The sequence below is a fragment of the Zonotrichia leucophrys genome, chromosome 4 (assembly GCF_028769735.1).
Source record: "Zonotrichia leucophrys gambelii isolate GWCS_2022_RI chromosome 4, RI_Zleu_2.0, whole genome shotgun sequence".
Taxonomy (NCBI): Eukaryota; Metazoa; Chordata; class Aves; order Passeriformes; family Passerellidae; genus Zonotrichia; species Zonotrichia leucophrys.
In genome coordinates, this window is record NC_088173.1 from 28,919,223 (window position 1) to 28,935,749 (window position 16,527).

The 16,527-nt window shown below is 39.3% G+C and overlaps 1 protein-coding gene across 2 annotated transcripts in view; it reads left to right on the forward strand.

Annotated features, from left to right (window-relative positions):
- The first annotated feature begins 243 nt into the window (after positions 1-243).
- The window catches only part of EGF (epidermal growth factor), a 58,199-nt gene continuing 41,915 nt past the window's right edge, over positions 244-16,527 (forward strand). For both annotated transcript variants that reach the window (XM_064710960.1, XM_064710961.1), the window contains exons 1-5: positions 244-852; positions 9,811-9,942; positions 13,388-13,587; positions 14,560-14,741; positions 16,052-16,282. In XM_064710960.1, coding sequence (XP_064567030.1) covers positions 726-852; positions 9,811-9,942; positions 13,388-13,587; positions 14,560-14,741; positions 16,052-16,282 — 872 coding nt within the window. In that variant the 5' untranslated portion in view covers positions 244-725. The remainder of the gene's footprint in view (positions 853-9,810; positions 9,943-13,387; positions 13,588-14,559; positions 14,742-16,051; positions 16,283-16,527) is intronic.

Genomic DNA, 16,527 nt, shown 5'->3' on the forward strand with positions numbered 1-16,527 from the left:
AACTGGCAAGCTGCAGGTACTTCTCGAGCAGGAGGCGTTGCTTTTCTAAAGAGACTGTATTTAATATGGGTGGCTGGATATCTGCATGCTGGCTCAGTTCCCTGTAGTAAGGAACTGACCACATTACTATGTGCAAACACAGGGTTCACTCAAGTGGTACTAAAAAGAGAAGAGGTGGGGCAAGCAGAGCTTTAAAAAGAAAAGAGGAGTCCATCCAAGTCTGGATGTAAAAAACAACTGCGGGTCGGAGAAGGACGGTACCTGGAGATTTTGCTCCCTGCACTCCACTGAGAGCTGTGCTGAAGAGCTTTCTGAATTCTCTGCTTTAAAGATTTAAACAGCAGCATTGTTGCAAGGAAATTTGAAGTGATCCTTGCGAGCATGGCTTTTGAACTGTGTTAAATTTGTGGCAAGAGTGTCAGGCATTTCATACTTGGCTTCCAAAAGAGAAAAAAAAGAAACGAAAGAGCGAGAGAAAAAAGCCCTGATGTGTGTGGGGAAGAAATCTCCCAGGAATTTCTTCAAGGTTGTAGTCAGACGCAGTAAGGTCTAAAGTGACAGGAAAAGCAAGGCAAAGATAAAACTTGAAATTGTGATAAGATGCCTGAGTCTAAAGTGACAGATTGCAGAAAACTTTTGGGATTACACATGCTCATCTTGTCCTGGATATGACTGAGTACAAGCTAGTTTTTCTCTAGTGACAGCTCAAAAACCCCCTCAAGATTATGTTTCTCTTCCTTGTTGCTTTTTTGCCAGTGGTTTTTAAAATTGGTTTTGTCAGCCTCTCAGCTCTGCAGCACTGGAACTGTCCTAATGGATACAGACTAAAGCCTGAAAACTCTGCTTGTGTAGGTAAGTTGCTGAACATTAAGAAGTGTTTCCACATTAAGAAAACTGCATTTATATTCTCTTAATTTGGCTTTAAAATTTTTGAAAAGCTTTTTTACAGATTGCTTGTGTGTTGTACTGGCAGAACTGATAAATCGGCTTCTCAATTCCTGTTGCATTTCAAATGTACAGAACTGGTTTTTTTTTTTTTTTTTCAGAAATCAGCACTGTCTGTTTAACTATCAGAAAGCAGAATAGGTTTTCATATGATCATTGAGAGATATGAACTGTTCTCTACCATGGCTTTAGTGTCTCCATAGTTTCAGTACATGAGCATGCATGTATTCATGCTTCAATATATGAAAATTTTGAGTATAGGTGTATTTTTTATTTCTGTGTGCATATATGAAGAGTGTTTCAATTATTATGTATTAGTGTGCATTTAGATGTGGGCTAGATAACTTTAAAAGCTATTTTTTTCTATGCTCATTATTACATCTACATGGGTGAGCTCATGCTAATAATGCATCTCATACAGTACATGAATAGCAGGTTGTTTAATACTGTGCTAGGGAGGTCTGGGAGAAATGTGCAATGCTAACATTCCTGTAACATCTCCAGTGATTTGGAGCACGTAAAATGCAGGTTCCAATCTTTTAGAAAGTGTAAGACAAAGGATGACAGAACCCTTCTTCCTCCATTGCTACCGCGAGGTCCAATTTTTTCAAGAAATCCAGAGCCAATTAAATTGTGAACTTTGCAGTTAGGAAATGAGGAAATGTACTGAAAGGATTCAAGCAGCTCCTGATACTTGGAGGTAATGCTTTTGCCTTAGATTCCTCGGGCTTCAGAAGCTCTGACTCAGTTCTTGTCATGACTCTAGTGATGCAGTAACAGGTGCTTCCTCTGTGCTTTCTGCCAAGACATTTCATCTCATAAGCACAAAATAGAAGCCTGCATGTTAAATGCTGTCAAATTGAGGGGGGAGGAGCTGGGCATTTTTTGTGTACAAATTGTAAACCTGACTGAAGGTTTATCTGAGAGCCAAACACACCAAGAGTGCTCCTACCCTGATGCTTCAGTTCAAGGGAAAAGCACACCTCTGAAATTAATCTCCATATTGCTACCTCCTACTACGTTTGCTTCATGTAGAAAAGCACTCTCAAAGTGCACAGACTGAACTCCCTTTAGGCAAACTTAAACCAGAGGGTGTCCCTGTAGGAATCATCTTCCCTCTTTTTGCTCTTGGTGGCCATTTGGTCCATGGGACCAGCCTAGGCCTGGTACTGTAAGTTCAGGCTGAGATACATGCAGTGGGTGTGCCATATCCTTAGCAGCTGCTGCTGTTTACACAGCCTTTCCCATAGATCCATACCATTTGCTAGCATGTACTTAGCTTCCAAGAGCTCTTTAGGATGTCCATTATCTATGGCTTCTGCATTACTGGGTTTCCCAGTTAAGAGCTTGTGTATAATGGGAGAATCCTACTGAGATGAAGGGAATTGCTTGGCTACTGTTCAATGAGTTAAAAACCCCACTCTAAATATTAATATGCAAAAGGCTGCAAAGGCTTTTTTTTCCCAGTGGACATATTTTGCACATTGATGCATATTGCTCTTCCATTAATGAAGACATAACCAGCTCTGCATAAAGTCTCTTCTGTTGAAAATTAGCTGCTGTATGAATGAAGAACTCTAGATAAAGCACTGAAACAGATTGGCTGGTAGCTCAGCAAGCTCTTCAAGAAATATCAGCAGAAGAAGTATCCTGCATAAGAGTTGATGTTACTGTGACATACTCTGAGCAATTCCATGTGACACAGAGCAAGTGAAAAATGAGAAGCATTACGGCAATTTTTCAATTACAGGCCACTGGATTGCAGGGGATTAAGGAAAGGTGAAATTTTGACATGAAATGTAAGACTGCAGGATGCTTTGGTGTTAGGGATTTCCCTTTCTCTTTCCTCTGTGTCCTGGACACATGACTGGTGCTGTGAGCAGAAGACCGGATGCGTGATATTCTAGTTCAGTAATGATGTGAGACAGAGGGTGCAGTGGAAGCAAGTGGCAGGAAGCTGGAGGCAGGCTTTGAAGGTAATACTGGGGTTAAAAGTGGTGAGTGGGAGATGCGATTCATACCACTGCACTGTGAACAATGACAGCAAGCTGAATCGTGGCTTGGCCACCATTCTTGGCAAGCTGTAATAGATACACCGATTGCAAAATGGTCTTCATCCTCTGAGGCTGTGGTGGCAACCTGCCAGCCATAAGGGTTCTCCTGAATTGAGAAGGTGTCTGCTCTTTGTTAGTGAGCTGCTACAAGTGATACTTGCAGGAATGTGTGTAGGCTTTTCTAGATCTGGTTTCCACACGGAGGCTGAAGACGAAGGTCTGGGTCATCTTCTTCCATTGCTAAATAGCTCACTCCTTAATTAGTTCCTTTTATTTCTATAGATATTCAAAGATCAAAGACTTCCTCATCCTGTGGAAATATAATGAAATCTAACCCTAAATGTCTCACATAATTTTATACAGTTATTTTAAGAGGGATTATTTGAATCCTGACTTGTTATGGCAAGAGAGAAGGGACTTTTCTGAGGCACTGTTAGTCCCAAAACTGCAAAGCTTATAGGAAAGAAAGTTTGGGAGAAGAGATCACAAGGTCAGAGCTAAACTAGTCTGATGAATGAATGCATCAATATATTGACAAGTTATGGTAGAATTGTAAGCACTTCTGCAATTTTTGACATGCTGTCTTGAATTAATAGCTTATTTTGAGATGCTATAAGGACTGTGGATCAGTTGCCTTCAATAACTCCTGTTTTGTAGACTCCAGTGGAAACATAGAACCTTCTACCTCTGAAAAAAAATAGTCTGGCCTACAGAGGAACTATTATTGCTACAAGGAAAAAGCCACGTGCATAGTTGGTCTCAGGAGGGCTTTGATTTGTAACATATTTGACAATGTAAGCACAACAGGGTGTACCAGAGGATGGGCCTACGCCCGCTAGAATCAGTTGCCTTGTGCCCTCCTGAAACACCACATTAATAACAGTATTTTTTATTCTCTCATGGTGCATAGATGCTTTCCCTACTCAAGACTGAAAAAGTTTTCCATGTTTGTCTGAAGAAGGCCCTAGAGCAGCCTCTTGCATTATCAATTTTAGAGTAGATATTAATGTCTGTTAGTCTTGGGCTACCCTAGGTAAATATATTATCTTCTGGATACTGCAAGACTGGAAGTGTACTTTGGTTTCAGGGCTGACTTTAAATACTGTGTAAGTTTGAAAAATGAAGAAAGATAATAATTTTTAATATACCAAACAGTATTGTAAAAAAGTCTTGGAAGAAGGCAAAACAAGACCCATACATTGAGGTTTTAACTGATCCTAGGTTTTTAAACTCAGCACATCTCTACCAAATTCTGACATTAACTGCTGAGCCCTTGTCAATTCTACAGGGCTAACATGCTGCTCATTCCTACAGAGCTACAGCCTGCAATTAGAAGGTGACAACTGCAGCTATCTAGGTCACCTCTTTTGGTCACATGCTTCCTTCTGCGTGTCAAGCTTTACTCTTTTCTTTCTTCCTGTTCACCTCTCTCCTACCACTGAGATGAGGAACATAAAGTTATTAGTCTTTGATTTACATCTTTGAATTCCCCTTAATTATCTAAATCCTGTCTTCACTTGTCCATATTTCTAAAGACATACTGTTAAAACTTCTTGTGTGTATTCTGAGAAATATGAAATGCCAAAACATTTTTAACTCTCCTTTCTTTCTTTGCAAGCATCTCATAAGGAGCAGTAAGAGCCAATGAAATGGGCAACTGCTCCCTACCCCTGTCATGACAGGGATAAACCCGATAAGATGCCTGTGCTTCCCTCTGTATTTCAGAAGAGCTGCAGTGGAGGTGTGTTTCTTCCTTGTTTTCAGTAGCAGTCTTCCAGATAGCTTACTTCTTATTTTACTGATGTGGAAAAAGGAGCTTGTAAATATTTTTACCAAATAGTAGTCAGGAATTCTTGAACATGAGTCTGAACCACAGACCAATTCATAAGAAGATTCACATTCAGCTGGACCCAGCTGAACGTGGAGAAATACTATCCTCAGCTGTGAAAACTTGGATCAAAATAGGAAGGAGGCAAATATGTTACAAGAAAAGACAGAAATGGCATCACCCATCACATGATGCCTAGTACTAAAGAGGTCTAAGGGGCAGATTCCTGAGCCAGTAACTAATATTAAAAAACTCATTGTAAAATAACAGTTACTAATTTTGTATTTTGTTATAAAAAAAACCTGACTACTTTTTAGTATCTAATTTGAAATCTGATTTTAAAGGGAGCTGGATGACAGTATTTGATGATGCTTCATGGCCTCCATCTTTGAAAGGCAAGCCAGCAATAATATGTTGGAAATTGCATGATCCAGGAAGCAGAGGTCTGTTTTGTAGCTACTAATTTACACATAGACTTTATTTCATATAAAATTGATTTCAAGGGTAGAATTTTTTTGCATTCTAGTGACAAAACACTTGAGATCGGAGTCCAGAAAGGGGAAAAAAAAGAGATGATGTTGTTCCTGGGGATCTTTTTGTCCTTTCTCTACAAGATATCTGCAACTCTTTTCTAAATTTTATTTAAATTATAAATTTGATTTGCTTTTATACTTGATAAATCATATGTTCTCTCTTGGTGTCATACCTGTGACATGGTCATCTCTGGCCTGGAAGACACCAGGAGTTGTAATGCCCTCATTGTGTTCATATTGTATTTCTAACCATGGTACATGAGCATTTCACAACCTCTACTCTCTCAAATTTTAGGCCTCATTTAAAATTGGAGATAAAATATACTGAACTGTGCATCATCTGTTTCATTTTGAGCTGCTGATAGCTGGAGTGTCTTCTTCCATTTCTAGCTATCTTCTGTTCTTTGAGCTGGATGCTTTAAACACAATAGATAAAAGTGATGGGTTTCTTTCTTTGTCACCTAGATGAAATTTCATATTCAGCCTTGTCGAAAAGATTATGGTGGTGGTTGGGCACAGCTGATTGAATTAATCATGAGTCCAACTCACCAGGAGCTAGATTGGCATGAGGTTATTTGAGTGTATGTATCTGTATGTATACTTCATGTATATAATGTATGAATTTAGGGCCATAGTGAAATTCAAGTTCTGGCTCACTGTGGTTTCTCTGTGTCCCTGCCAGGCATACTAATGCTTCAACCTTCTGCAAGCAGAGCCTTTCTCAGGACTCTCAATAAAGTAGTATATTTGTATGCAAAGTCTTTGAGAGCTGCCAACATCGTGATGACATGATTCATCGTTTTTGCTGATTCTCAAGGCATTTTTTGCATAAAGAAGTCTTTGAGAACTAAGCAGAACCTCATTCTTCCTTTCAGGGCTGGCTGTCAGGGCACTGCAGACAGCTTTTGTGTTCACTAAGCCGATTTCTTTCACAGGGTAAAGTTCCCACTGGGGGATGTGGTTGCCAGGACACGTAAAACAGCTTCAACAGGATGCAACTCCATGCTTTCCTTTGGCACTAAAAGTGCAGATGAAGGCACTGCTAGTTACACCTGATGGATGTTTTTCTGATTGAGTTCTCCTAAACCTTAGAAACCAGATTTTTTTGGTTTATTTTACTTTGGGGTTGGTGGTTTGATTGCTTGATTGGTTGGTTTGATTTGGGTTTTTTGCCTGGATTTTTTTTTTTTTGTACTTTAAGCAATGAAGAGAGGGTGTTAAGCATAGGATGCCCTTCCATTGTTAAAGCCATAAAAGCCAAACATTGGCAGTGCTGTGGCCTGTTTCACAATAACAGTGTCTCTTGGCTCTTCCTGCTCACCACTGGAAGGGCACTGTCCAATGGCTGAGCTGCCTGTGGTCCTGGGCCCCTGCTCTGTTATTGGGAAATTCTCCTTGCTCGAGAGCCAGTCTGCAGCTGGAGCCACGGCTTGCTTTTCAGTATGTGTGGGATTTGCTTTTACTGTGTGAATTTTGGTGGTGATGAAAATGGGCAGGCTGATAACCCTGAAATCTTTTCTTAAAGTACTTTTACTGAGAAAAGAGTGTAAATTCCTGCACCCTGACCAATCAATGTTCTCATTCTTGGACAGTCAGTTTCGTATACTCATATAAACCTGGAGAATCACCCCTGGAAATAAAGGGCCATTGTCCTTTTACCTTGGTCTGTTGCTCAGTAACCTGTGTTTGGCAAAGGATGTCTTCCCAGTCTGACCTTGACTTTAGGATATTCACTGCCTTCATGGTTTTCCTTGGTAACTAGTACCCGTAGTGATTCACCCTTCCTGTTAAAATGTGAATTTAATGTCCGAATTTGAATTCCCTGGCTTTAGTTCTCAGCTATCACTGCTTGTTAAATTGTTCCTGAAAAAGATTATAGTGTCTTTTAGAAAATCTGCTACATTTTCTTTGTGAAGGTATTAATTTGCTGTGCTTAATCCTTCTTCCAAGCTTCTTTCTGATAATTTAAGCATTCTGAGCTCTTGAATTTCTCATAGAAAGGCACTTTTCTTTACCTTCAAATCAGGCTTTCTATTCTTGTTGTATACACTTTCTAATTTTTCAAGATCCTTTAACAACCTTTATCTGAGAAATACAAACAGCATGCCAATATAGTCTGACTACTGCCATATGTAAAAGCATTTTTTGTCCTCACAGTCATTAATTTCTCCTGTGTTTATTTGTGTTGTGATTTGCATTTTCTTGTCAGCTTTCTGTCCATTATGAACACAAATTCTTCTCAGAGAAAGCAGTCTTTCAGGTCTAATCTATAGGCCAGGCCTATTTTTTTTTAACTCTCAGTTTTATGTACTCTTTATTGTGATTGAATAATAGCTCAACTGTGCTTCACACTGCTTAATCAAAAAACGTCCTTCTTTAGCAATCCTATATCTACACGGTTGCCTTTTTCACCCATACTTATGATTTCCACAGAGAAATAAGTTCAGGCCCATTTAGCAAGTATAAAGTATATTGACAAACATGAGCCACATTATCAACACATTCTCACACCTGCTGTGGGGCTGGATCATGCCAAGTGCCCAGCTTAGTCAGCCAGTTTCTTGATTTGATAACCAGTGCACGAGGGAGGGAGTGGCAAACAGCGCTCACATCTAACTCTGACAGCAGCTGGACAAGGAGCTGAGCTCATCACAGCCCTTCCCCTTGGGCCACCAAAGAGCCCTTTGGTGTCACTGGCATCCAGGCAGTGTTTGCCAGGAGTATCTAGTTTTAGTGGTGACCTGGAGCCCATGGTGTCTGTAGCACATTAACACACTTCTAAGCCCATCAAACCTTCCTAGAGGGGATTTGGAAGAGTTTCTCTTTTAATGCCGTGGAGAATGGAATGTACAATCCTAGTACATGTGGGAAAATATGCTCCTGAAAGCTGATTGTTTGGAAAAAATTGTGGGTTGGAATTAGAGTACTTTATGGAATTACATTGCTGAAAACGCTTCTGCTTTATCTTTGTAATCTAACAAGAATCAGTTGCATGTGCTCTGATTACATTTCATACGTTGTCAAATTACTTCAGCTGCTATTTGGAGCATGAACTTGTGGGAGAACTCTGTAAACAATATGGAAGCCTTCCCTAGTTGGTACAGACACATTAGGTGGCTGAAAAGCATTGACATTCTTTTTGAACACCTTTGGTACTTGGGCACAGATGAAACCCTTTGGAACACTTCTTTCTAAGCATAGTTTCTTAAAGCAGTTTGGAAGAGTGGTTTGCAGAACCACAGGATGTCAGAGATCTGCTTGCTTGGGTCTCCCTGAGTTGCTGGGAAAGTTTCTTTCAAAGTCTTTTGTGAGTTGGTTAAATTGCTGCTCCTCGTAGTCAAGGCGTTGTTCTTTAAACTAAGCGAATTCTCACATAACACACCCAGACCTAGTTTGTTGTGAATCCAAATCCTTTAGTGACTTATTTAAATGTATCTCTCTTTAAAGCAAAATATGTTTATTCCTTCGTTCCTGCATGTGCTGAGACACGGGCAAGAAAAAAGCTACTCCTTAGAGCAACCATCACACAGTAGTTGAAGAAGGAAAATATACAGGAAATATACCAGCATATTGTACAGTCAGATGTCAAGTACCTTGGGAAGTTAATATCAGATGTGTTTGTTTTCAGTAGGAACAAAAATTTATCACAATTTCGTGGGACAATTATCCATGGTACTGCACATTTCTTTCCCTCTTAGTACAAACTACAGTCCTCAGTGGTAGACTTTTTTTTAAACAGATTCCTTTGTTTAGGGCTTAATTAATAGTCACTTCCTCAAGCCTTGACAAAACACCATAAATACTTCAAATGTCTTTCAATTCCTAAACCTTCTAGGCTAACCTACCAGTTAAAAGCCTAGTTTCTAATGAATTTGCTCAGTGCCTTGATTTGGGCTTGTTTCTGTCAGAATACAGTGGGACTTTTAGTGCTTTGTATGTCTGTTTGAGATTTGACTCAAACAAAAATGAGCTCAGTGATGACCTCAGTGCTGTGACAATCTGTTTTCTGCTTTGCTGTTTTGCAAAGTCTTTTAATTTGTTGGCAAAATTATTACTGTTGAAAAAGGGATAAAGACAGAAGCAAGCAGCTGCAAGCTGCATTTGCATAGCAAATAATAACACAAATCAAGACAAGTCTGTTCCCTGTGTTTGAGCAATTAGAGGCCAGTGCCCAGACACTAGGGAAAAGGGTAATTTTCCTTGGCAATCAAAAAACCCAAAATAAAAACCCAGCACCCTGCAAAACCACTCTGAATGTGACAATGATAAATTACCCCCCCCAACCCCCTATAATTCTGAAACCAACGCATGAAGGAAAGCATAGCCACCCTCATTTAATTTTTACATTTTGTGACAATTTATTATGGGGTAAGTTTATCAAATTTTATTCTTGTTCTTTGCTGCCTTTGCTAGGTGAATTTTCCTGATCTTTTTCAAATACCTATTTCAGATATTGATGAGTGCCTTGAAGGTGGTTTGGGAACCTGTGGCCAAACCTGTATCAATATTCCAGGGTCGTACATCTGCTCCTGTTTGCCTGGCTACTCCTTGGGCATTGACAAGCAGTCTTGCTATGTGAATGGTAAGGACATTTTCTTTTTTGATAACTGAGAAAGGGCTTTGGAGATTCAGTTAGCATTCCTTTTCAAAATGAGCCAGACCTGCTGGTCCCTACTTGTCAATGGCTGGGGTTCTCTGGTTTGCTGACAAAAATCCTGCTACTGTGTGGGTAAGAGACAAGGCAAAAAACAGATACCACATAAGAATGATGATGAAGAATGCAAACTATAGTGGTAGAAAGATGAATGAACATATGAAAACAAACCACTAAACTTAAAAATTACTTCCAATTTGCCCTCTCTGCCAGTTTGAAACTGTAAACTCTCTTATCCCATCCTTACTTCCAAGAAGACATGGCAGTACACAATATTCTGCTACCTTGGCTGCTTTTGGTCTGTTGGCCTTGGTGTCTTCCCAGTATGTTTAGGTTTTCTAGGGACAGTGCTGTAAGATCAGAAGCAGGATGCCCTTATTTTTGCTTTCATCCATTGGTTTTCATGCATTAAAACACAAGTGCCACTGTGAGTTATTTCTCTCCCTTCCTCTGACATGAGTGTATAAATTGATTTTTAAAGGCTGGAGATGCATTGAATTTTAAAAGTTTTTAGCTCCTCTAAGAGGAAAATTTCACAGTTACAGCCTTTGATTAAGCCTCACTTTGTCCTCAACTGATGCTACCCAGGGAAAAATAAAGAGTTGGATTTTATTGATTATCTTAGTTCTATATTGCATCTAGAGTTTCAGGTGGGAATGCTCTGAAGTTCATCTCTTACCTCTACACTTTGACTTCCTGAAAGCTTGGCTTTTGTTCCTGCCTGGGATACACCATAGCTCCCTTCTGATCCAGGACCTCAACTTTTCTAGTTTTTGGCTAGTATTTTTTGGCTAGTATTCATCTTGCTGATGCAGAGATGGGATGTGACAAGGCACGTTTCTGACCTGAGAAGTGGGAACTGTACTTGAGTCCCTATGTGTATAGATTTTGGGACCATGAACATAACCAAAATTATTCTGTAGAGCTCCCAAACTGTCATCCACACAATTATTTTAGAATAGAGGCCGTAGAATCATCAGAGTTATCAGCAACACGTAACTCACAAAGACTCAAACTGGATTTTCTGTGGGCCTGCCTAAACATCCATAGTTCCTCTGCAAACTCTCCACTCCTGAACTGAAGTGAAAACCAGTGTGTTTTTTCCCAGTGATATTTGTGCACAGGTATCCTTCAAAGAACAATCTTTCCTTCATATTGGAATACATAAAGTTTTTAACATGTCATTTCTAATATTCATAGTAACTGCAGGAAGTGACAGATAGAGCTCCTGTGATGGATAAGGAGCCCTTAAGTCAGGTATAAACCCTTCTGTGGGGGATACACCAGGTGAAATACCCTCATGTTATAAAGGTAGGAAGATCTTTGGTGCAGATATGGTTTACTTGGTAATTAAAACTGAGTTTTAATTGATAAAACTGATAAAACTGAGTCCTTAATCTGACTGGTGCCTCTGTAGCAAAAGTTGGCTTTGTTCAGCTCTTTTTCCATTTAGAGCCCTCATTCACAGGTACCTGGCAGGGAATTCAGGGAGTGGAAAGGAGAAAACCAAAGTGTGTAAATATTCTTGGTCAACTAATTGGCAAAACTGCAGGCAGTAGCTGTCAAATCCCTTAGATAAATCAGCCTGGCCACTCTTCAATGTTCATTTAACACTCACATGAAGCAAGTTCATTGTTCAAATATGGGGTTGCTCAGTTCAAGTAGCAGCAAGAAAAGGGAGTAATTAAAATCCTGTAAGCAGCAGTTATAATTAGGTGGTAGCTTTAAAATTTGAGATACAAAATATTCTGCTAACATAGAAACAGTGTACTGACCATTTTCCCTGTGAACAAGACAAAATTACATTTTGGGCGTTCATCAGAACTTTCTTCACTTGAAGAAATCAAAATTTGTCTCATTCCTCTGCTTTGAAAGGAGAGTTAAACAACCTTGCAACTATGAAGGTGAAGCATCTGTCTCAATTTTGTAGAAGAGCTTTTAGTTGAGATTAAAGACTCGGTTTTCATTCTAATAGTAAAGATAGTTAAAAAAAGAAGTGGTCCTTGTCAATAAAACCAATTTAATTTTCAAAGGTATATGTGTAAGGAAACTGGTGGTAGTGCATCTTTGGTGGCATCTATTCCCAATTAATGGAATTGTGTAATAATTCAGCAATTGATTACACAGGTTTGAAAGCTGTCATTCTGTTGGATCTGTATCAATAACTTTATTTCTAAGTCAGCTGGGTTGAGGACTACTTGTATGCCAGGATCTGTTGTTTCAGGCAACCATGTTCTAAAATTCCAACATTATCAACACAATGGGATTTATGCTTTGTATGAGTTTTCAGTTAAAAATTAAATTAAAGAATAGACTCGATGCCTGCAATTAAATATTTATATATAAACAAACAAAAAAGCAAACAATACACCTATGTTTATTTTCAAAATGAAAGTTAAAATGTGTTGGTTACATAAGAACTGCTTTCCTATATGCACCTGATAGATAGCCTAAATGAAAACCCTTGTGGTTTGGAGCGGTAGTTAGGGTTCCTTGAACAATTTTAATTGTAGTTAGAGTTCCTTGTGCAATCTTAATCATGCTCTATTAGTGATACCCTAAAAAGAACCAAGAGGACTTAATAAAACTGGATCAACCCCAATTATTTTATCATACCAATTGTACTTCCATACTTATCACCTTGTTTTAAGGTTGCATGAAGGCTATTGGGATCATCCTAGCTGCTCATCACTTTCAGCCTTAATTGGTTTTCTGGAGTATGGGGCATAATTGGAGCACCTTTCATTTTAACTTATTTTATGTAAGAGTACTTACCATTTGCTCATTGCAAATAGAGATTTTGTCTGGAAGAAGTTGTTGCTTTTGAGCTGTCAGAGTTTTAAGTATAGATCTTTTGCTTTCCTTCAGCCTTCTGCAGCACAAGAAACCTCCGCAGTCTCCAGTTTCTTCCTTTTTCCTGTCTTGGGATCTTCAATTTCTCTTTTTGGATAGTTAAAGGAAGGTTCCAGGCTACCTCTCTGTGATAAATTCTTGCTATAGCACAATAGTTTGAAGTGATCTTCAGCTTGGAGGCACATCCATGGCAAACTTCTTTCAACCTCAGCTGGCAAGCATGCAGCTGTTGTTCTGACTTCTGACTGGGCTGTGGTTGTTTGGGATAAGTGGTAATTTCATTGTCATTTCAGTTTCCTAACTCAGCTTTTTGTCGTAATTTTCAGCATCAAATGTGAAAGGACCATTCCATTTATATATAATTGGTTTTCTGTGATACACCTAGAAAGTTGCTATTAAGAAATGAGACATCTAAATCTTGAACTTTCTCTTTACTTAGTATGCAACTGATGAGAATGTAATGCAACAAAAATGCAATGATTATCAATTAATTTGTCTCATTTTGCTTTCTCCACACCAGACCCAGCACCATTCCTGCTTTTTAGCCATGGAAATGCCATCTTTAGAATTGACACTGAAGGCACAAATCACGAAAGATTGGTTTCTGATACTGGTCCATCAACACTTATGGATTTTCATTATATAGAAGAGAAAGTGTATTGGGTAGACTCTGAAAGGCGACTACTTCAAAGAATTAATCTGAATGGCACAAAACGAGAGGTAAAGTAATCAGTTCTTTGAAATTCTCATGGTTAATGTGTAAAGCCCTCTGTGGAAGCCACCTGCTCCTTGGGTGCCATTCTGCCTTTACTGTTCATCAATTAGCACTTTACTTTTGCTCTTGTAATGGTTCTGACCCTGAGCCCAAGCTGTTTTACTGGCATTCACATTCAGGACATACAGTATTTTCTGTGGATCAGGTGAATGCAGGAGAGGATTGAGTTAAAAATGCGGGAGAGGAAATTCAAACAAATAAATGCTGTCTAGACTTTATGTTTCTATCAGTTATAGATTATTCTCTGGCATTAAACATTGTCTTCAAGATTATTGTAACACAAGCTGACACAAATGCTATGAGAAGAATGTGCTTGGATTCCTACTCATTTCTCCTCAAACCTTTTATTGGTTTCTATGGTTGCAAAAATGCCATTAGCACTTTATTCTTGGTTCAGGAAAAAACCTGTGTAGTTCATTGCATCTGGCTGATTAGGAAGGGCAGACAGGCTGTTCTGGCTGACTTTTATTGCTGTGAGAGTTTTGTTTTCTTTGAGAGAGATTGCCAGTATCATTTACCTCTGTGGAGTTTTCACTCATGTATTTTTACTGATTTTAAGGGATCAGGGCCCAGCAGCAGTGTGTTAGGAGACTTCCATCTGTAACAGCACAGGCAGGGGTGCTGCATGGTGTGCCAAATGCAAAACTGTAGCTAAATATTAATCCAGCATATTTCCTGTGCAGAACAGTTTCTCCTTTTGCAGGGAGTCACTCAGTTCAGAGGAGGTATGTGTAAGCACAAAAACCAAATGAAAGTGATGAAAGAAAAAGAAACAGCTATAGGTCTGAAAGAAAATAAAGCAGGCAAAGGAACGAATGGGAAAGTTTCAGCTGGGTCTTCTATTCCCTGTAACAAAAGCCAAGTTTAGAGTAGTCATTAGGATTCCTCTTGTCAACTCATTTTTTTCTTGTTTACAGAGACTATGTTACATAGACAAAGGCATTTCAGGATTTGCTATTGACTGGATAAATCAAGACATTCTCTGGGCCAACAGGCAGAAAGGAACCATAGAAGCAACTGACATGAACGGGAGGAAACGCCGAGTTCTTCTGAGAGCTGTTGGTCGTCCCACAAGGATTACCATTGATGCTGAGCAAAGGTAATTATATAGGGATCAGTAATTTCATTGCAATGGACCCCAAAATTGTAAAGTACTACTGTGGTTTCATGGAATCATAGAAATGAGTTAGAAGAGACCTTAAAGGTCATCTAGTTCCAACCCACTCACCAGGGACAGGGACACCTTCCACAAGACCAGGTTGCACAAATTCCCATCTGATCTGCCTTGAACAGATCCAGGGGTGAGGCATCTACAACTTCTCTGGGCAACCTATTCCTGTGCCTCACCACCCTCACAGTGAAGAATTTCTTCCTTATATCCAATCTCAATCTACCCTCTTTCAGCAAAGTTTCTGGGTAGGAAAGCAGTATTGGGAAGCAAAGGGAATGATGCCTGCAAATGCTGGGAGTCACTTGTGCTCCAGACTCAGCACACTTAGAACAAAAATTGGTATATTTTCTGAAAAAAAAAATAGTCAAAACTGACAGTTTGCTGCTGTTTCCCCTGTTTCTTTATCAGTGTCTCCAAATATTCGTTCTGAATTCACTGCTGCTGCTTAGCATCACTAGCACTTTGGCCTTCATAGAGATGCTCCTTTCAGCTTCAAGTAATTTGCATGGAGAGCCATGCTCACATGAGAGGCCTGGCTCCTCAAGGGTTACCAGTGTGAATCGTCACAATGGTGTCCCCGTGCTAATTTCCCCTTACACAAAAACCTCTCACATTAAAGTTGCAAAAAAAAAAAGAAAAAAACAAACTTGAGAAGAATTTGAAATGTTTCTATTTTGTTTAGCAAGGGCATATATTTGTTGCCACTTTGGATTTGCATTAAAGCTGCTCAAGGTGTGTGTAACTATTTTAATATTAAGACTCTTGTGTCCATTCCTAACACATTTGTACATAAACCAATTTTCTGATGATAGCAGCATTGCTAATACTCTTTGGAATCTTGGCATCTCAGTGGGATTTAGGGCAAGGACATCAGACCTGCCTTTCCTCAAATTTGCAGATGCTCCCCATAGATTTGAGAAGTAATTCCAGTTTCCTTGACTGCATGTCTGAACAAAGTAGAGAGACAGACAAAAGTGCCTTGTGGTTAAGCTGGGCTGATTCCTGCTTGACCTACTTGAGGGAAATTGCTACTACCTCTAGTAATGCTAGTTTCTAGTACCACCAGCAATACTTGTAGCTCTAGTACCATACAGAGAAATTCTGTATACAGGAGCAACTAAATAACTTTGTAAAGAGCGTGTAGCTGTGATGTGATTTTGAAAATGTGGGGTTTGTTTGTTGTGGAGTTTTTTGCTTTGTTTTGTTTTGTTTTTTGAACATGCCTCTCTTGCCTGCAGGCTGTTATTTTTGTCTTCAGATGGTACAGTTTCCAGCATATACCGAGCATCTCTCAGTGGAAGTGATACGATAAATATTTTGAAAACTACAGAAAAAATAAAGACCATATCACTAGATTTGGTTGACACAAGGCTCTACTGGATCCAACATGACCACGGTAAAGAGATTTCCCACATTAGATCATGTGACTATGAGGGTGGAGCTGTTCGTTTCCTCAGAAATTCTGTCCGGTGAGTTTTCCTCAGCTTGTCAGAAATAAAACATTCATTTCAGGGATGCAGTTAAGCTCTCTCCCTCATCCACCCTTTTATTGGGTCAGTCCACAACATGAGGAGTATAAAGTGTAATGCAAATGGCCTGTGACTGTAAATGTAACATTAATGATAGGAAAATGGAAAAATGTCGCTGTTATAAGAATAATAATTGCCACTCACCACTCTCCAACTTCCAAGCTTTCAGCAAATGATAACTAATT